Raw genomic sequence first — 21,129 nt, forward strand, 5'->3', positions numbered from 1 at the left:
CACTAGAGATGTTACACTGAAAAAATCAACACGAGGTGACACTGGCCAATTGGCTGTGTATGCATGCGCAGTGTGTGTGTCTCTGTGTGTGTGTGCTCAGTGTGTGCTCAATGTGTGTGTATGTATATTTGTGTTCTGTGTGTGTTACTTTGTATACTGTAGTGTGTGTGTGCATATGAACATTTGTGTGTGACTTTGTATACTGTAGTACAGTATGTTATACTTTACTTACATATGCTATGTGCATCTGTGTGTGTATGTCTTCCTACTGTATGTTTTGGTGTTTGTTTAGGAAAAAGAGCTCCAACCACTGACGCAGGATCTGGATTCCCACCATGCATTTGCTAATGATCCTTTTTAGCTGCAGCGGTTCACTGCACCGTCCCCAGGCACCCACTATCACCCACCGGCTCTGTACCAGCCAACAGGAAAGACCCCTACATCTGCTGTTCCACTCAATCTGACGCACACACACGGACTCGTACACATACACACAGACACAGGCGCAAGGATGTGTGAACACACACACACACACACACACACACACACACACACACACACACACACACACACACACACACACACACACACACACACACACACACACACACACACACACACACACACACACACAAGCCCCGAATCGATCCTGCATCCGCACAAGATAAATAACTAAGCAGGCCCGGATCAGCGCATAGGGACCCTATCTATCCTCACTTGGACACACACTGTACACCAACATTACAACAAAAATAGACTGCCTGTTTGCAGAGTCAATGTGGTATGCAGAGAAAAATACTCAATCTAGGATCTATTGAATATCTGACATTTACATCAGGATGTTATTACGACATTTGTCAATGGCTAGGTCAAGTATGTGAGGAAGGATAGAAGGAAGGAAATAAATAAATATCTAACAAAAATGACAACCAAACCTCAAAGAACTCATTATCAACCTCTTTAGTTAGAACTTATATCCCCACTACAGTATACAACTGTCAACATTTTGCATGTAGGTTGATACATTATTCTCCCAGTAACATATCGCCCTAATGAGAAACATGCTTCCTTTCTGTCTGTATAATGACAAGGCTTAGAACCCCTGACTACAGTATATAAAATACACTGGAGGTCTATGCAGGCTAACTAGCCTGCTGTACCTGTGGGGCATGGGATCAAGAGCCATGTGCGTGTGCTCTGTCCCTTTTTTACGATATCCCAGGAATCCCATTGAACCCACAAGTGCAGCAGCATGGCTGGGAACGCCAGAGGGTGTGAGGGCGTGCACTGACCTTCGGTTAACCCTTTAGACAGACAAAACAACCTCTTTAGTTTTGTTGCTTTTTATTTTCGTCTAGGTGGCATCATTCATGTCATCATTTGTATGATTTGAATTAGTGTTTGATTGCTGCCTTCTTGTTATTAAAGATATACTTTAAAAAAAATATATATCAACAAGATCTCCTGAGTGAAATAAAAAAATGTTTTTATTGAAGCCACAGTCCCAGAGGCTTTTCTAGGATTTGCACACGTCCACCCCATTCAACCCCAGGGGATTAGAAGACTACAAAGCATTTTCACAGTATTCATTTCACAGTGAGATCTCTTGGCAAAATGTGGCATTTTAAAAACGCATTTCATGCCATTCAGTCCACAACGTTGATTCCCTGATAACTGCACATTGAATAAGCACCAACTCTGTTTCTGTGTAAGAGAGTCCAAGTTAAAATACACAACCTATCCATTAACTCTCGATATATGCATGCCTGAAATCTGATACACATTTGTGCCAGTCCCAAGGTGTTGGCACTATTACATATTCAGTGCCAGGTGAACTGCTTGTTGAAACCATTCCCTTTCAGTACATACATTCCCTTTCGGTACATGCATTCATACATTCAATTTGTGGTGTGGAATAAAGTCCATGCAGTTCATTAATGTGTTATTAATGTGTTAATAATTACCATGCATCACACACAGATCCTGCAAGTCTCCCACATTGTTATGCCGATGTTTAGAGCCGAGACAGTATTCATTTATGTACCATGACATTTTTTCCGTTTTTCGTGGCATACCAAACCGCATGTATAAATATATGCCTGTGGTTCGGTCACACTGCCACAAATTGCTCTCATGTGGACAGACTGCTGAAACCACCATTGAGAAGTGGCTAGGCCATTAAAATATGTGTTAGGCTACAGGGAGCAACATATAAGGTCACATCGCTGGGAATCTGACATGGGAGTAGAAGTGAGAACCGCTTGCCCCGTGTCTTGCCATATATTTTCAACAAATAGCTAGCTAGAAATACAAGAGCTTGAGCTACAACAATCACACCAATTCAGTCAGCTGTTATTAGAACCAAGTGTGTATACGTTGGGTATTATATGTTTTTTTTGAGTGAGGGTCAACATGTGTATTATGTTGCTTGTATGAGTTTGTTTGAATTAGTTGGTTAAAATCTATATCTGTTCTACATCTATACCTTTATTGTTTACTCAATGGAATACATGTTATGGCTTTCTTCCTGGGAAGGAGAGGCGGACCAAAACGCAGCGTGGTTAGGGTTAAACATCTTTAATAAAGACGAATACCGAGAAAACACTACAAATATACAAAACAATAAATGTGAAAACTGAAAAAACAGTCCTGTGGTGAAACAATCACAGACACAGAAATAACCACCCACAAATCCCAACACAAAACAGGCTACCTAAATATGGTTCCCAATCAGAGACAATGACTAACACCTGCCTCTGATTGAGAACCATATCAGGCCAAACATAGAAATAGACAAACCAGACACACAAACAGAGAATGCCCACCCAGCTCACGCCCTAACCGACACTAAAACAAGGAAAACACACAAGAACTATGGTCAGAACGTGACAGTACCCCCCCTAGGAACCTAACAAAGGGCTCCAATGGACTGAGGGGCAGCTCCGGACTGAGGGGCAGCTCAAGACTGAGGTAGCTCATGACTGAGGGGTAGCTCAGGACTGAAGGGTAGCTCATGAACGAGGAGTAGCTCATGACCGAGGGTGTAGCTCAGGACCGAGGGGTAGCTCAGGACCGAGGGGTAGCTCAGGACCGAGGGGTAGCTCAGGACCGAGGGGTAGCTCAGGACCGAGGGGTAGCTCAGGACCGAGGGGTAGCTCAGGACTGAGAGGTAGCTCAGGCTGGTTAACGGCTCTGGCAGCTTCTGGCTGACTGGCGGCTCTGGCAGATCCTGGCTGACCGGCGTTTCTGGAAGATCCTGGCTGACCGGCGGCTCTGGAAGATCCTGGCTGATCAGCGGCTCTGGAAGATCCTGTCTGACTGGTGGCACTGGCGTCTCCATGATGACTGGGCGGCTCTGGCGGCTCATGACAGACGGGAGACTCTAGCGGCTCTGGACAGACGGGAGACTCTAGCGGCTCTGGAGAGACGGAGACTCTAGCGGCTCTGGACAGACGGGAGACTCCTAGCGGCTCTGGACAGACGGGAGACTCTAGCGGCTCTGGACAGACGGGAGACTCTAGCGGCTCTGGACAGACGGGAGACTCTAGCGGCTCTGGACAGACGGGAGACTCTAAACGGCTCTGGACAGACGGGAGACTCTAGCGGCTCTGGACAGACGGGAGACTCTAGCAGCTCTGGACAGACGGGAGACTCTCGCAGCTCTGGACAGATGGGAGACTCTCGCAGCTCTGGACAGACGGGAGACTCTCGCAGCTCTGGACAGACGGGAGACTCAGGCGGCGCTGGGCAGACGGGCAGCTCCGGCAACGCTGGAGAGGAGGAAGGCTCTGGCAGCGCTGGACAGAGGAGCTCTGGCGCCTCTGGACTGAGGGGCGGAAGCTCCGGCAGCGCCGGACAGGCGGGAGCCTCCAACAGCGCTGGAGAGGAGGAAGGCTCTGGCAGTGCTGGACATAGATGGGCTCTGGTGCCTCTGGACTGAGGGGCGGAAACTCTGGCAGCGCCGGACAGGCGGGACGCACTATAGGCCTGATGCGTGGTGCTGGCACTGGTGGTACTGGGCGAGGGACACGCACCTCAGGGCGAGTGCGGGGAGGAGAAACAGGGAGTACTGGGCTCTGGACATGCACAGGAAGCCTGGTGCCTCCAGCTCTGCTTTGGGGCGGGCGATATTCCCCTGCTCTGCCCAGGGTCCTTTTCCGTCCAACTCGCCCTCCCATGTCCATGAGTCTTGTGATGCTGGCTGCTTCTCCTGCTGCCGCTGCCTGTTACCACGCTGCTTGGTTCTGTTGGGGGTGGGTGGTTCTGTAACGGCTTTCTTCCTGGGAAGGAGAGGCGGACCAAAACGTAGCATGGTTAGGGTTAACCATCTTTAATAAAGACGAATACCGAGAAAACACTACAAATATACAAAACAATAAATGTGAAAACCGAAAACAGTCCTGTGTGGTGAAATAACCACCCACAAATCCCAACACAAAACAGGCTACCTAAATATGGTTCCCAATCAGAGACAATGACTAACACCTGCCTCTGATTGAGAACCATATCAGGCCAAACATAGAAATAGACAAACGAGACACACAACATAGAATGCCAACCCAGCTCACGTCCTGACCAACACTAAAACAAGGAAAACACACAAGAACTATGGTCAGAACGTGACAATACATTTAAAAATACATCTCGCACTAGGCTGCTTTTACCTTACACCAGTGAGCGCAATGCACTTACTGTAAATGTATGCAAGCTACAAATTCATATGCTAACCTTGCATATGGCAAGCTTTGATGATGGTTATCAACCAAAACATTGTGTTTTCAATAACAAAAGTTAAATTATCCAAATATGCCATTGTTAGGAAAATTATGATTAAATGACTGAACAAATCATTTTAAATGGAACTGTAACTAAGTAAACTTATACTCTATTTTATTATATCTGATTAACAATATGAGTTCATAAGAAGGCACACGGACAAGGAGTAATTAAAGTTAATGAACACCATTCCAACTGGGAAGAAAGAAATGGGTTGTGGATTAAGTAAACATATAAGGTAGTTAACCTATGGTTGAACTGATGAAACTGAGCTCTGGGGTGTTTTAGATAAGGCAGTGAGTGCATTCCTAGGTTTTCTGTTAATTAGAACTGTCAGCTAAGTGGTGATCGATAATGTTGAGGGGTCAAAAGTTAATTCAGTTGTGTTGTGTGTCCTGTGTATGTGCTAGGGGGTTCAGAATGAACTTTTAAAGTTCCCTTTGTCCCGTCAAGAGGGAGGGGATTCTGTTAAGCAATGAAATGACATCATGTTATTGTATATAAACTGTTGCTCGTGGTAATGTGGCAGCCGCCTCCGAGAATAAATTATGTTACCTATTATTGATAAGACTGGTCTCCGTCTTATTTTATGCAAACAAGAATCTTTAACTGAACCCATTCAATACTGAAAGAGATTCATATCTAAGGGGAGGAGAGGGACACCTATTCTAGAGTAGTGAGATATGAGATATTAACGTTGAAAGTCCCAAGGAACAATAGTTTATAATGAGCTTATAATTGTATACGGGTGAAATGTAATGTCCAATCAAAAGTCCTCTATAGTTGAGGTTTCCAGAAAGGAGAAATACATACTGATTATCATTAAAGAGACACACACATAGTCAGACAGAAAAGCAACTAAAGGAACTAAGTAATGGTAAATAGCAGATTCATAGAAATACACGCACATAGAAAATTAAATATAGAAAGGCATAGATAAGTGATTAAATACCATAGCTACTAGTAACGGTAAGGATTAAAGATGGGTAGAAATTCCTCAAAGGAGGTGCCGGAACTAACGGGAGACGAGAGTTATAAAGTCGAGAAAAGAGGATAAGGTGAGTCAAAAGAAAAATATCAAATGTTTTAATTGTAACGAAATTGGACATTTCGCCCAGGAGTGTAACACTCCCTGCAAACGTCACCATCTATATTGTAATTTAACTGAGGGGAAGGTCAGAGGCGACAATCGGGTAAAAAAAAGAAGGGTCAGATACAAAGAGAGCGAGATTAATGAGAATCCTAACTGAGGGAAAACTTTGGGTTGTTAAATTAGGGCTATTTTCTGTTGTCTAGATGCCGGAGCTAGAAATATAGACAACTGTAAAATGGGTCTATTTGCGGAGAATCTTAGTCAGTTCCATATTGTTGGTGGTATAGTGGTGAGCGTAGCAGTCTTACAAACTGCAGTCCAGGGTTTGGTTCCCAGCTGAGGCATTAACTAAAAAAAATGTATATCTGAGTGTTTGGTTGTAATTAAACTAATTGTTTTACAGAGAAAGTTATAGTCACTAGTATTGGTATCAGATATAAACTGAACGTTTTAAATAGCTTGTTTGGTTCAAATTGAAAGACTAATTCATTCAACTTAAAATAAGGATGAAGCGAATTTTGATGCAATGATGCAATTGATGCGATGTCTGTTCACTAAATTATCTGTTTGAATAATGTATTGGGAATAGAGTCGTAATTAAAATGCTAAATTAAAGACGAGACAGTAACTTAAATCAAATTAATTCTGAATAATAACAGGGAAACAATTACGATAGATTTGTGCCCATCAAAATGTTCTTATAAATTTAGCGAATTGGGAGATGAGAGATGTAGATTGATGTTGTAAACTCTAATTCAGGATTCAACAGATGTGATAAATTAGGTTTGGTTTATCGAACCCGAACGAACTACTGTTGCTGCAGACAGCCAACAATTATTTACAATTCATTGAAAGTCGTTGCGGATAGGGTCGAGGTTGAGCGCTTGTTGATGACATCACTCGCAAGGCACTTTTGTCGCCACGGAAATGATGTTGTGACTGGTGGTAACGGAGAAAATTGTTTGTGTCTTTTAGAAGGAAAATGCGTGCATTATTGTTTTGAGTCACTTTTCAGAAGTTGATAAAAATGTCCAAATACATTTTTAAAAGGAGTATGTATGTAAGTCGTCAGGAAAGATGCTAAAAACTAGCAGCTGATTCGCTAGGTGGGCATCATTGATTTGTGGTGTTTATTTGGACTGTATTAGGCTATGAGAAAGGGTGATTGAATGTCTGAATCGTAAAACATTGTGATAATGGATTCTGATGGTTATTGATTCCTGGTTTGATTGTTTATGTAACACCAGTGAATTTGAGCGCTGTTTCCATTATGTGGAACAATGTTTAGGGTATTAATGTTGAAAAGCAACCTCTATAGTAAAGTATAATTGCATATGTTTCGGGAAACTAGCTAGGTTGAATTTGGTTATTTGAGCTTTTCCCCTGATACGTAGACATCTGTTACAGGGGCAAGTTGTTTTTTCTTGAGAAACATGCAGATGGTGTTTTGTTTTATTGAGATGTAAACGTGAGTCTCTGAGTAATTTTGTCATCTGAAGCATTATAGTAGTGAGTTTTTGTATAGTTTGTTTTTTGCTGATAAAAGTGGTTTGTTTATTTGGTTACTGATGATTGTTTATTCTAGGAGTTGATTTAACTTAATTAAGCATTTGTTCTGGTGTGTTTAAGTAGGATTCTTTATACCGGAACGGATGGAAGTTATCTAAAATATGTGAGTTGAAGGAGCCAAGGGAAAATACGTTTACATTTTTCTTAAATATCTGGGATTCAATTACGGATTTCTTACCCTGAGAAATGTACAAGGGAAAAAGTAATACATTTGATAATAATGTTATCGGGTTAATTGTGTCTAAGGGTAGCATGTTCATTTAAGTAAACATATACATTGACGTTGTTTAAAACTTATGATTAATGATTTGAGTTATCATTAGGTTTAGTTTATAGTTCACTTTTGAGTTTCTGAATCGAACTAGCATAGTGAATGCTAGTTAGGCGTGTTGTGTTCTTCTGGGAAAATTGATGTTTAGGTGTCTCACTTTTAGAGGTTTCCTGGGATTATAATCTTGGGGAGAGTGAGGCCATAAACAACCAAATTGAAAAAGGCCTGGAAGTTTTGATTAATCATTAAGGTTTGCAAATATATACACATAAAACATTTGTTAGGACTATTTGTTTTAGTGCAAAGGTATTTTAAAGAGGCATGCTCACATATGGAACTTTATGAGTTTTTATTTTATGCGTTTTAATTACACAAGTGAATTTTTTTTATTTGAAGGATAAAGGGTTCTTTAATATGTCTAATGTAGTATGGAACATGACTATAAAAGGGTGGTATGACCTATTGACCTTATCATGGCTATCTTTTGAGGTCTGATCAGCCTCAGGGGAGAGTCATTTGTATCATGAATGTGGTCATTTGGGTTATTAGTTTTAAGGTAAATTAATTATAATGGAGTTTTAGTTTGGGGTTAGAATTATTGTTTAAACCGCAAATGAGAAAGTGGTTCAGGATTCTGTTTTACAACATTAGCTGTGAAATTTTTGAATGGGCTATTATTGATTTGGTATTATAACAGAGAAAAAAATCCTCTTTATCATTGAGAATAAATAGGGAAAGATAAGATACATTGAGGTTTGGATAGGAGATATATTAAGCCAATAGGGCAGGGAATTACATAGAAAAATACGTTTCAGTTCTTAGGGGTGATAAATTACTGTAGATAAGGTATTCCACACTTTGCAACATATATTAAATTCATGTTATTGTCAGATAGAATACTGAGGGTCCCTGAAGGAAAGAACTTGTTAGTATAGGAATAATTTTGATATGGTTAGCATTTGTTTAGACTTTATTTGACTATTAGGAGGTTTTTTAAATATTATTAAATTTAACAGGAATATAGGACATCTGTGATGATTTAGGATTATTGTTAGGATTAAGATAGATTGATTAAGTAAATGTAAGGACTTTAGAGATTGCCACTCATAGACATGTTTTTTCTAAAATCAATGACTTTAGATAAAGTCAAACAGTTAGAAGCTTAGTGGTATTTGAGAGATATGAGAGAAAAGGGTTACGGTTTAAATCGGTAAATATATATATTTAAGAAAATGTATAAGTAGCACAGATACTTCTTAAAGTAGATAAGAAACTTGACAGAGAATTGGTACAGGATTGACATGAATGGACGCCCAAGGGAGAATTGGACATGTGGAAAATGAAAGGGGCTCCTACATGATGATGTCAGACATAAGGATAATTTACTAATCTTACCTAAGTCATTGTTTAGAGTAGGCAAGGTTGTTACCTGGGCAGAGCCAGGTAACAAAGGGGATGGGTAAATTGTGTTCTAGGATAGGATGTGACCTACGGGATAATTAACTGATAAAAAAAAAAGCTAACAAGTAGGTATAGAAGTTAAAGATATAATCAGATAGAACAAATGAGAAACTGTTTGTTAACATTTACATTTACATTTAAGTCATTTAGCAGACGCTCACCAAACCTGTATGTCCAAGATTATATGCACTACAGGTGAATTACAGGTGAAGTCACTCAATCCAGTCCCTGAGGCCTGTTGGAGTCCATACCAAGGACTCCTGGTGACAGCTAGCTGAAATAACTACCCGGATTCATATCACACTGCGGGAGGGTAGGACATATTTACACTGTAAACAATAACAGAGTTCGAGAGGAGAACTGGAATTAACAGAATTCTGGGGGCCATCTCTCGAATGAAGAATACCTTACCTGTTACCTTTCCTTACTGTTCTTGTTCATAGAAGTGAAAATGTGTCTGACTCTTGCTAATGATGTGTTTTCTGGAAGAGGGTGGGGCTTTATAGGTGAGCTGTCCATCCTAAGCTGTATGGTTGGGAGACCTTATTACTACACCATGAACCCGAGAAGGCCAGAGGGTAATATTGATATAGTTAAACAAGGAGAAATTAGTATTAACCAAGCATAAGAGATCACTTGATCTGGATAAACAGGAAGTGAGAGTAGGATAGGGAGGGATGTCTCAGTGGAGTTCTATGTAGACCAAGTGGTGTCTCTGACTCCTTGGCAGTTCAGGACTAAGAGTAGCTATTATGGAAGACATCTATGCAAGTCTCTGTGTAGTTCATGGAAACATGTTATAGCTCACATCATGTGAGAAGGCTACATAAATCTACATACCCAGCATGGAAGGAGATGGAGTGTAGTGAAAGTAAGGGTTTCAGTTGATAACCTAGTGCATTCCAGGTAGAAAAAGTTAGAGCAGCTGATAGCTCTATAGTCAGTAGAATACAAGCAGAGTCCCTGACAAAGCAGATACTGACTGTGGAGTTGTCCAAAGCCAAGAGCCGGTGTGGATAGTTCAGAAATTGAATTATTCACCTAAGGGAACAGCCTGTATGGTAAAACTATTCATGGAAGCAGGAAAGCCAGATAATAAGTTGTATGGATTTGCACTATTTATATCCACATGTTCCTCTGAAATCTGAGCTTCCTCCTTTCACAGAGGCAACGGGAGACTGTTTACTGTTTGATTCAGGATAGTACTCCTGGGAAATATGTGGGGCAAAATCAGTATTGCAATAGGACGGATAATGTTACTTCTGATGCGACCAATGAGTGATTTGGCAGGCTGGTTGAGATCTGGGGATTTCAGTAAGATAAGGAGGCCCAGGGCTCACATCTGTTGGTTGTGTGGGAGAATGACATGATGGCCGAGTATTACTGGCTAATTGAACAGAGGTATGTGTACTGGTACATTTGAGAATGCCCTTCACACTCATTCAACACCATGACATGATGTTGACTAAACGGGAGAAAATAAGTACTCCGACTGGGTCTTTTGATGATAGGGTTTGTATTAATAACATTGTGGTTCCAAGGGTGGCAGATGAGATCAAAGCTATAAATTAGATCCTGGCAGGATGAGAGTCAAGTATTTTTTGGTGGTCCACTCTCAATGAGAATGTGGATTGGATCAATTATATCTATTAAAAATCCACAGTGCTTCACCAATTATATTGGAGATGTAATGAATGACTTGGCAGAATAGAATAGTCTTGGATGTTTGCTGGCTGAAGAGGGTGGGAGTGTATATGGAGGTAATTTGACTCCAGGATATACAGTTAGGATGGATCAGTGACCAAGGCCTTGTCTGGTTTACACACCCTAGTTCACGAGTTGGAAATAAACTCAGGGGTGGATACTTCTCTGACTAATTGGGTTGACAGTATGTTTGGAAGATGGAAAAATGTTATGATTACTGTGTTGTGGGCTACCTTCACCTGTGTGACTGTGTTAGTTTTGTTCGGATGTGGTTGATTGCGTGTATGAAAGTTATCATTTCCAGGACTCTGGAGAAATCGATGACACTTCAGATGGTGATATATGGACCAATCCTAAGCTCTGACCAGTGGAATACAAAATACATGGCTTGGACGTAATAGAAGAATCCGGATCCTTTCACTCGCGGGGAGACCATATTTGATGTTTAGGAAATTTAAATTAAATTCAATGTCTAGACTGTTTTTTCATGAAGATTAACAGAAAATCCTGATCAGTAGAAGTAAGATTCTGATGTAGGTTAGAACAGTCATTGAAGTTGATTATGTACATGCATGTACTGGTTGTCTTCTTCTAGCATATCATTGATATTTCCATGTGGTGTTTAATGATGGTATGAGTTAAGTCATTTTGAGGGTGGATTGTTAGGAAATTATGATTAAAATGACTGAACAAATCATTTTAAATGGAACTGTAACTAAGTAAACTTATACTCTGTTTTATTATATCTGATTAACTATATGAGTTCATAAGGTGGGATTGTGAGACACGGACAAGGAGTAATAAAAGTTAATGAACACCATTCCAACTAGCAATAAAACAAATGGGTTGTGGACTGTGAAAACAAATAAGGTCGTTAGCCTATGGTTGACCCTACAGAAACTTAGCTCTGGGGTTTTTAGATAAGACAGTGAGTGCATTCCTAAGTTTTCTGTTAATTAGAACTGTCAGTTCAGTGGTGATCGATGATGTTGAGGGGTCAAAAGTTATCTGGGAGTGTGTTAGAATGAACTTTTCACCTCACTTTGTCCCGGTCGAGAGGAGGGGATTCTGTTAAAGCAATGAAATGACCCCATGATCTGTATATAAACTGCTGTTCGTAATTAAGTGGGAGCGCGCTCCGAGAATAAATTCTATTACCTATTATTGAAAGACTGGTCTGCGTCTATTTTATGCAAACAAGAAATCTTAGAAATTCTCATAAAATAGATTAAGGGCTTTCAATTGATGAAAGCACATTGGCATAATTAAATTACAGTAACAGAAGCACATTCTGATATGAGTCTCAGTACTCGTCAGTACCCTTCATTTGATGCATAAGATGTTTTATCAAGTTTGTACCGAGAATGAGATCATCATGCTGACCTGGGACTATGAGCACAGGGACTAAACAACTAATTCCATACACATTAAGGTCAACTTCATACATGCATTTTGTTTTCCCCCCCTACACCAACGAGAATGACTGGCTCTCATAGTGGCTTCTTCTCTAGACACATATTTCCCGCCAGCATTCTTTGTTCTGCTGCTTCGCTTAAAGTACAGGCCATGGAGCCAGTGTCAAGCATCCCTTTCAATTGGAACTGGTTATTTACAGTGACTGGGGCATAAAACAGTTCATCAAATGGCACTACTCTGTATATTCTGCGCTATGACCCGAACCCCTTCTGGTGCTGTACTACATGACCCGAACCCCTTCTGGTGCTGTACTACATGCGTTCACATATCGTCGTTCTAAATCTTCATCACACTCAAGGGTTTGTTTCTCTTCACCCACATATCCCCCCTCCAAATGCGGGCCCGCTAGTTTAACGGCTCCGCTCCATTGGTTGCTCGTGTGTCCTCCTCACTGTATCTAGGCCCAGACTTCGGACAGTTTTTCTTCCAGTGCACTGACTCAAAGAATGACCAACACAGACCCTCCCTTCTACAGTGTGCAAGTGTAGAGTGGTTTGAACCGTTACACACCTTGCAATATTTCCTGTAAGAGAACCCTTGGTTAGGTGGGTGCTGCGGTGTTACTGTTGTCTGAGTGTTCTGCGTTTGCACACGATCAAGTAAGCTTATCAAGGTTTGCATGCAGTTTCCTTCAGTTTGATTAGAGGGTGTGACAATTACCTCACTCTGGTTAAGGAGACACCGGACGAGATGTCACTTCATCTTCAAAGTACAGGCATCTGGACATGTGTGACCACCTGTCTCACAGCAGCAGGGTGCTTTGACCTGGTCAACATTTGGGCTTTCATTTCAGACTGATACTCATCTAGATACTCAAGTTCATACCAGATAAATTAAGGGAGGTTGGTCCTTCTGTAGCTCAGTTGGTAGAGCATGGCGCTTGTAACGCCAGGGTAGTGGGTTCGATTCCCGGGACCACCCATACGTAGAATGTATGCACACATGACTGTAAGTCGCTTTGGATAAAAGCGTCTGCTAAATGGCATATATTATTTCCAGAGTATTTGAACAGGTACAGAAAGAGACATAAGCTTGTTTGGAATTGGAACTTTGCCATTTCTTATTCATCGCTTAGAAGTGCTGTAAATGTACCATCAAATCAACTGGGATATAGGGTACTATGGGGCGAGACGCACCCTGGGGTAGGACGTGCCCTCCCCTCTGAAATTCTCACAACAACAAATGTCTATTTCAACATTTTTGAAGTCATGCCATCAAACAATTTTGAGTTAAATGTATTTAATAATTTATCATTTAGAAAAAGTTGTATATATAATCCAATGAAGTTAGATACATTTTGTTTTTTGATATATACATGTAAGGAAGCCTTAAGATAAATCATCCATTTCTTTAGAGGGAAACATTTTGATTTTATTAGTAAAGTGGTAATATGTTAGGTTAGTATGTTGAGGACAGGAATCCGTCTGCCACACCAATGCGGCAAGATATCTCTCTTTATTGTTGATCATTTGTATCTAGCTGTAATTTAGGCACTGACTAGCCAAGTTAGCTAGATAGCAACCTAACTAGCAGAAAGTCTGAGGTGAATTAAATGCGTGCCAGCTAGTTAGCATAATATGTCTGTTATCATAGTCAGATAATCCCCAGTTATCAGGATTATGGTCGTCGGAAGTAGAATAGGAGCCAGGGTTAGGATTAGAATAAGGTTTGGGGTTAGGATAAAAGCATATGCTAAATGGCATATGAATAGGGTTTACGGTTAGGCTAGGTTCAGAATAGGAATTAGGTTACGGGTCAGTTGACCTGGCGGAGAGGATGGGAATCCAAAACACATTGAATAAGGAAAGGCAGTTGGCAGGCATAGACTGGTTTTAACAGTTTTATGAAGCAGCACTCAGGATTATCCATCCGTATATCCCACAAGCAACCAGTCTGGCTCGAGCTGTAGGCTTCACACCCACCATGACCTCTACCCCTGCCACATCAACCTCCGAAACAACTTCCACCTGTTGTGTCAGAATCCAAATTATTTAGGTAACATTAATAAATAAGATGTTTTATCAATTTTCATAAGTATGCTTATGTGGGGAAAGTTACTTGTGCCCCAGAGAGGGGAGAGGTCAGGCTTGTCTTCTTATGGGAATGTGTCAGTAACTATTACATGTCCCCTCTGAGGTTGTCCTTATCTTGATTTAGTGTAAAGCCTAGGAGGCTCACTGTCTTTTCTGATCTTGTCCAGGTGGGGGTGTATTTGAGATTGGAGTATCTCGAATTGACAATTGACATATGCCATTGGATGAGGTAATGTTTTGGTCCTAAGTGGTACCAAGAAGTGGATAAGAACTTCGTTTAGGAGACCAAACTGAACGATAATTTATAGCTAATGCTGTCTGGCTATGGGATACTCCTCTCTCAAGTAGTCTTCCTTTGTAATGTTCCTAAGATCTGTTAATTGTCATGTGAGTTGATATGGGTGTGTCTTCACTATAAATTATACTTAGAATTGTTCTGTAAGCACTCAGAATGAATTTATAGACACTGAATTGATCTGAGTCACAGGGCTATAGTGAAGCTCATAATTAAATATGGACTTTATATAACTGACTTGCGTGTGGTTTGCTCTCATAATTTGGTAATACAGGAATTTTCCACGACACACCCCACAGGTCTCCTGTGATCTTCCTCCAAATGTTGGTAAGGGAAACGTCAGCACACATTTAACTAGGCAAGTCAGTAAAGAACAAACTCTTATTTAAAATGACCGCCTACCCCGGAAAAACCCTAACAATGCTGGGCCAATCGTGCGCCGCCCTACGGGACTCCCAATCACGGCCAGTCGATTCAGGGTCTGTAGTTACGCCTCCAGCACCGAAATGCAGTGCCTTAATACCTCTGCGCCACTCAGGAGCCCATAATTATTGAACCAAATAGTCATGAGTTCCTGTTCAAAAGTACCAGGTCCAAAAACAGCAGCCATATTGGAGTCGCCCCCCAGGCCAAGGAAAATGCCAAGTCAGCGACAGTCGACATCTTTACCCCACAAGAGGTTCCTGGAGGACAACGCAAAGAAAACATTTTCAAAAGGGAGAAAGAAACCCGACGCTTGGCCTGTAATGAGTTGTTACCAGATACAGGTCAAGTACTGGGCTCATGAGCTATGCTGAAATTCAACTGGGGTAGAATTCATTTGTGACCCGTCAGAGGGGAAATGCCAGTGTTATGAAATGTTTAATCAGTTATATGTCAATGAATGTGCCAAAACCAATTTGCTCTTGAACTGCTGGGATTTTAAATCTTGCCTTATGCGAATGATCGTCTAGTTAAACTGTTAGAAAGGTAGACATTTTTGCCAGTGAAGTATGAAAGACACTGAAACCAAGATCTTTGGGGTAAATTCCCCTGATGAGCACTCTTCCCCCCAAAAAAGTGTTTCCTGAATTGTTACCTAAGCATTGCCATCAGCCACCTACAATCCCTAAACTTAGCTTGTCAATTTGATATTGGGGCGGGCTACTGCTGAAGTATAGCCAACAATAAGCAGGTTCACTTATGACAATCTTTCAAATAGCGTTACCATTGCATGAACACCTGCTGTGGCTATCATTAGCAAACTAATTATGTCAAGAGAAGTAAGTGTTACAGTTCAAGAGTAATCAGGACACTGGAAAGTCCAGAACACGAAGTCGCAAAACACTGAGCACTCATTGAGATCTTACAACCAAATGGTCACCTCTTGGCTATTTTGTGTAGATACCAGCTCCGCACTACTGGATTTAGGGTACATCTCATCAGGATCATAGCATTTTGACAACCATTAGAAACAAATACCATTGTAAAGTACTCATTTTATTGAAACATGCTCAAGTCAAAGGACTTCATATCCATACTGGGGATAGTGGAAAGTGATGCACCCTTCAGGCCACCTACAATTAGATGGCTGTAGAGACAGAAAATACAACCATCCCTGTAACAGGTTGAAGAATTGTTAGTAACATGCATCTCATTGCCGTTAGGGGATGTTACAGTAAAATAACCAGCACACACACACACACACACACCTGACAAGCAAAGTGTTCCAGACCATTACACCAACCAGTCAACTGAATACAGAACACAATGACAGATGAGTAGGTTACAGGTTCAAGTTAATTGTATCAGCTTTGATGCCAAATTAAAAGCCAAGTGTAAACTAGTCTTCAATGCCAAAATCACCAACCTTGTTCTACAGTAGGATATTTTACAAATTCACTGGGGATCCGGGTTTCAGAGTGTTCCACTATTGTGAGCGGTCCAAGAACAGAGTTTTGAACCAGGCCCTGGGGTTCTGAGAAAAAAAATATATATATATAAATTACTTCAAGCTGCAGTCCAATCAGAACTCAAGAGTGATCAGCTCAAATGAATATGAAACTACAGTTTAGTCAGGCTTGAAATGAAGTGCCTCAAAATACCTGAATCCACACCCCTCTTCAACCGAGGCTTGCAACTCGAGTCACAGCACTTGCAGAGGTCACTTTGAGACGGGTCGTCCAGCAGCTCCCATCTATGAATAGAAGTTGGCTGTTGCATTGGCACTAACATCATTATGGTCCAATGTTAAAGAATGTGACCAATACTTACTCTCCAGTCTCTTTAATGTAGTGGCAGGTCTTCTTTTCTATATCAAAAACCTCAGGGTCCCATGCAACAAGCTTACAATGAATATACACCTGGGGTGAAATAAGAGAACAGTCAAGAGCTACAGTATGAAAACAACCCAGTCATACCGAGAACTTGTGGTCCACTCACTTCCTCGCCTAAGGCAAACTTGAAGGACTGCAGGTAAAGCAGAATAGCAGACGAGTGGTACCTAGGCAGGAACCTGGAGTTCCCAGTCTTCCCATCAGCAAGGCAACTGAAAATGCATTGTGCAATGAGCAGACAAACAGAACTTCCAGCCAGCAAATAAGCTCACTTTAAAATGTATTCAATACTTTTCAACATTTGAATAGGCTGTGTAGCACTAGGCAGTCAAAAACCAAAACGTGCACCCTACATGGCCATAGCCAGGTCTGGTACATACCCCTTGTTGGTGATGATGGGGTACACCAGGCTCGCAGACTGCAGTTCTGGTGTTGTGGCCGCCACACACTCCTCCAAGAGCAGCAGCAAGGGCTGATGGTCCTTCTGATCCACTGCTGCCCAGATGGGGATGAAAGAGCCCAAGGGAAACAGGCTGCTTTTAGCCAGACCAGTAAGGTCTTCTACATGCAACAGAGAGGGGAAGGGGCACAATGCTCATACGTACTGTACAGCCACAGGTTTCAACTGGCTTCGGGCAGTGTCCTCTGCTAGGAATTTCTTTACCAGGTAAGTTGACTGACCACATTCTTACAATAATTGATGTTGTATGAGTCACTCACCATTGAGGAGTGCCATGTGGAAAACCAATCCTCCATGACCCTCAGCACTACCATAGGCAGGGATAAGGAATGGGGGAATCCATCCCTCAGGTCTACATACAAGGGGGAATGTTTAGTTCAATAATGAAGGTGGCAGAGGCTTAGGAAGATTTGATACCAACACCATAGCTAGAGTACACTACACCCAATAGAGCCCTAAAACTCAACTGAGTGCCACTGCATTTAAAAAATGTCATTCCCCTCTAATTAGGGACTGATTTAGACCCGGGACACCAGGTGTGCAATGAATGATAAAAGTAGAACTGAAAGACAGCAGGCACCAGACCTCTTTAGGGTAAGAGTTGAGTACCCCTGGCATAGATGGTTACCTTATGTAAACACACTTAATATGGTGACTAATAGCAGCAGGTTTGGGCTTTCGGTTAGGTCTGTAAGTCAGGCTGGTTGAATAGATGTGTTTTTTGCCAGTCACCTGGGGAATAGAAGGAGAAGCATTAGTAGTCGTAGGATCCAAAATGGCATGCATTGGGTCAAGAGTTGGACATTACCCGTTTCTTGATGGCACAGCCATTGAGGTTGTAGTGGAATGTCGCCATCCCTTCTCCCGTGGGAAGAACAGAAAATGTGGACGGAACACAGTGTCCAAGGAAAAGACGGGCAGCATGTTCAACCAACTCTGGACCGACCTTCCATGTCACTTTAATGGAGTGTTTCTCACAATCCACATTCAAATCTAAAAATATACATTTGATAATGTCATCATTCTCATCTCAAGAGCCAACACCACAACTTGGCTAGTCTGTTAGGCGGTCAGCATGAGATAAGTAGCCTATTCAAGTTAACATGGTATCAGCGCTACATAATCATATTATGCGTTCATTATTAGACGTACCTTCATTGGCAGCGCTTGCTGCTACGACAGCCAAACCAATTGCACATTGCCAAAGGAGAGACATGACTGAATGATCTAGGAGTGCCTACAAACTAGAAATATTTATGGACCAATTGATCCTAATCATCTTAATTCTGAACACCTGTGCGAGGTCAAGGAGCGATAATTATAGACCTAAAAACTTACCAACATCATCAGTTTTGGTATTTCCTGGTCTGAAAACATCCTTGAATTTTTATGGTTTTTAAAAGTAAAAATTGTAATAGTCACATATTTTCCTCATAAAGTAGTCTGCAAAGCGTCCCACGAAACACGATGGACGGACGGAATAGTGACCTACACAGGATATAAAGTTTACATTTACATTTACATTTAAGTCATTTAGCAGACGCTCTTATCCAGAGCGACTTACAAATTGGTGCATACACCTTATGACATCCAGTGGAACAGCCACTTACAATAGTGCGTCTAAATCTTTTTAGGGGGTGAGAAGGATTACTTACCCTATCCTAGGTAAAGTTGAATCAAAAAGATTGAACAATCTGGTTTGCTCAATTTGACAGTACCACACTAAATGTGGATTATGTATTTTTTGCGACAGTCAAAATGCTGATCAAGGTTAAGGTAAGACCAGCCATTTAATTGGTGGCCAAGCCCGCTAGTTTACATACTGAATGGTCTAGCTATCTGCCGTAGCTAAATATATGAATAGATCTGAAAAGCGCTATATAGTGGGCATCGCAGCAGGCCACTGGCGTAACCGTATAGAATGCAGAGTTTGCTAACGTTAACTATACTGAGCCAAAATATAAACGTCGCAAGCAACAATGAAAGATTTTTCCGAGTTACATTTCATATAAGGAAATCAGTCAATTGAATTAAGTTCATTAGGCCTCAATCTATGTATTTCACAGGACTGTGCAGGGGCGCAGCCATGGGTGGGACAGGGAGAGCAGGGGTGCAGCCATGGCTGGGACAGGGAGAGCAGGGGTGCAGCCATGGATGGGACTGGGAGGGCAAGTGCGCAGCCACAGGAGAGCCAGGCCAAGCCAATCAGAATGAGTTTTTCTCCACAAAAGGGATTTATTACAGACATAAATACTCCTCAGTTTCATCAGCTGTCAGGGTTGCTGGTTTCAGAGGATCCCTCAGGTGAAGAAGCCAGATGTGGACGTCCTGGGCTGGAGTGGTTACACGTGGTCTGCGTTTGTGAGGCCGGTTGGACGAACTGCCAAATTCTCTAAAACGAAATTGGAGGCAGTTTATGGTAGAGAAATTAACAGTCAATTCTCTGGCAAAAACTTTGGTGGACTTTCCTACAGTCAGTATGGCAATTGCATTTTGTATGCTATTGTATGTGTGAACGATGGCTAGCTCCTCGAATGATCTCAGTCCCTCCTATTGTGCATCTGTTGTAGAAAGAGGCGACGATTCTCAGAACATGTGTGCTCTACAAATGTTTTATTTCCTTTTGGATGCAGGTATGTGGTTTTATCGATGTAAAATATGTTATGTATAACAAGGAGAGGCTGTATTAATTTTTGTATTCGAAAATCATTTTGATGCATTGAGAGAAAGAGGCAACGAATTCTCAGAACATATGTGCTCTACAAATGTTTTATTTCCTTTTGGATGCAGATGCAAGATGCAGAGAGTGATTTCTGCTTAATTAAAACTACCTGATTTCCAAAGTCCACATCTATAGTCTCAATCAACCACACACAACGCAGATTATAGCGGTGCAGTATAGCACCGGTTACATTGGTGCCTTCGAGACCCGGATTCATCGTTGATCGACGTCAGCTCAATCACCGCGGCGCTGCTGCTCTAGAGACTAATTATATAATTGAGGTGCTCTCGCCGCCTTGTGGCAAAAATCGGAACTACAGTCTTTTTTCCTGTTTATTTTTTTTTCTGACAACAATGTATTGAGAGCACTGTTTATCGTTAACCAACATAGAAGTGTGTTCATCAACAGACATTTTAATGTAACTTTAGTGGTTTAGTGGCATGACATCTTATAATGGTGATGAACCCAAATTCACTGCTGAGAGGGGGAGGTTTTTCTCATACTCTGATCAAACCCCTGTAAAGTGTGTAGGTGCAGAAGGTTCCCCCATGTTTTGCTCCACAAAAAAATTGGATGAAAGCCCTTCATCTAGTGTTAATCCAACTGCCCCTGTAGATGGTCTAGCTGAGCTGGTGGCTAGCCCAGGAAATAGGGAGCTCCATTAGGGAAGAAATACAGAGTGGCAGGTCCAGTACTTATGAGCCACCAGTAAGTACAGAAAAGATAAGTGATCATCATTCAGAGTCGGTAGGATATGTAGATCTCAGTCAAATTAAGCTCGTCATGCAATCAGACATAAAGGAACCTCCTACATATAGAGGAGATGTTACAGACAAATGCTCCATTCATGAATGGGAGCAGTTGATGAGAATATACTTGAGGAGGAAGGGATGTCCTGTTGGGGAACAATCAGATGAGATGGTTAGTCGATTATCTGGCAAAGCAAGAGACACG

General features: G+C 41.6%; 1 protein-coding gene and 1 long non-coding RNA gene across 3 annotated transcripts in view; one reads left to right on the top strand and one right to left on the bottom strand.

Annotated features, from left to right (window-relative positions):
• LOC127929957 (uncharacterized) overlaps positions 1–12,044 on the top strand; it is a 45,725-nt gene extending 33,681 nt beyond the window's left edge. The window contains exon 2 of the long non-coding RNA XR_008136391.1: positions 10,931–12,044. This is a non-coding gene — a long non-coding RNA (uncharacterized LOC127929957). The remainder of the gene's footprint in view (positions 1–10,930) is intronic.
• Positions 12,045–16,136: 4,092 nt separating this feature from the next.
• Positions 16,137–18,755, bottom strand: LOC118384275 (uncharacterized). Of its 2 annotated transcripts, XM_035770662.2 has the most exons (11): positions 18,606–18,755; positions 18,262–18,446; positions 18,082–18,185; positions 17,714–17,805; positions 17,374–17,554; positions 17,100–17,205; positions 16,932–17,020; positions 16,763–16,854; positions 16,528–16,635; positions 16,370–16,411; positions 16,137–16,275 (listed from the first exon to the last, which is right to left on the bottom strand). In XM_035770662.2, exons 1-10 carry the CDS (start codon positions 18,667–18,669, stop codon positions 16,395–16,397), a joined length of 1,038 nt encoding a protein of 345 aa, XP_035626555.1. In that variant the 5' UTR covers positions 18,670–18,755; the 3' UTR covers positions 16,137–16,275; positions 16,370–16,394. The 2 variants fall into 2 exon arrangements, with proteins under 2 accessions (XP_035626555.1, XP_052374400.1); XM_052518440.1 differs by lacking the exon at positions 16,370–16,411.
• Between the last annotated feature and the right edge of the window lie 2,374 nt (positions 18,756–21,129).

This window comes from Oncorhynchus keta, chromosome 5 (genome assembly GCF_023373465.1).
Source record: "Oncorhynchus keta strain PuntledgeMale-10-30-2019 chromosome 5, Oket_V2, whole genome shotgun sequence".
NCBI classification, from domain to species: domain Eukaryota; kingdom Metazoa; phylum Chordata; class Actinopteri; order Salmoniformes; family Salmonidae; genus Oncorhynchus; species Oncorhynchus keta.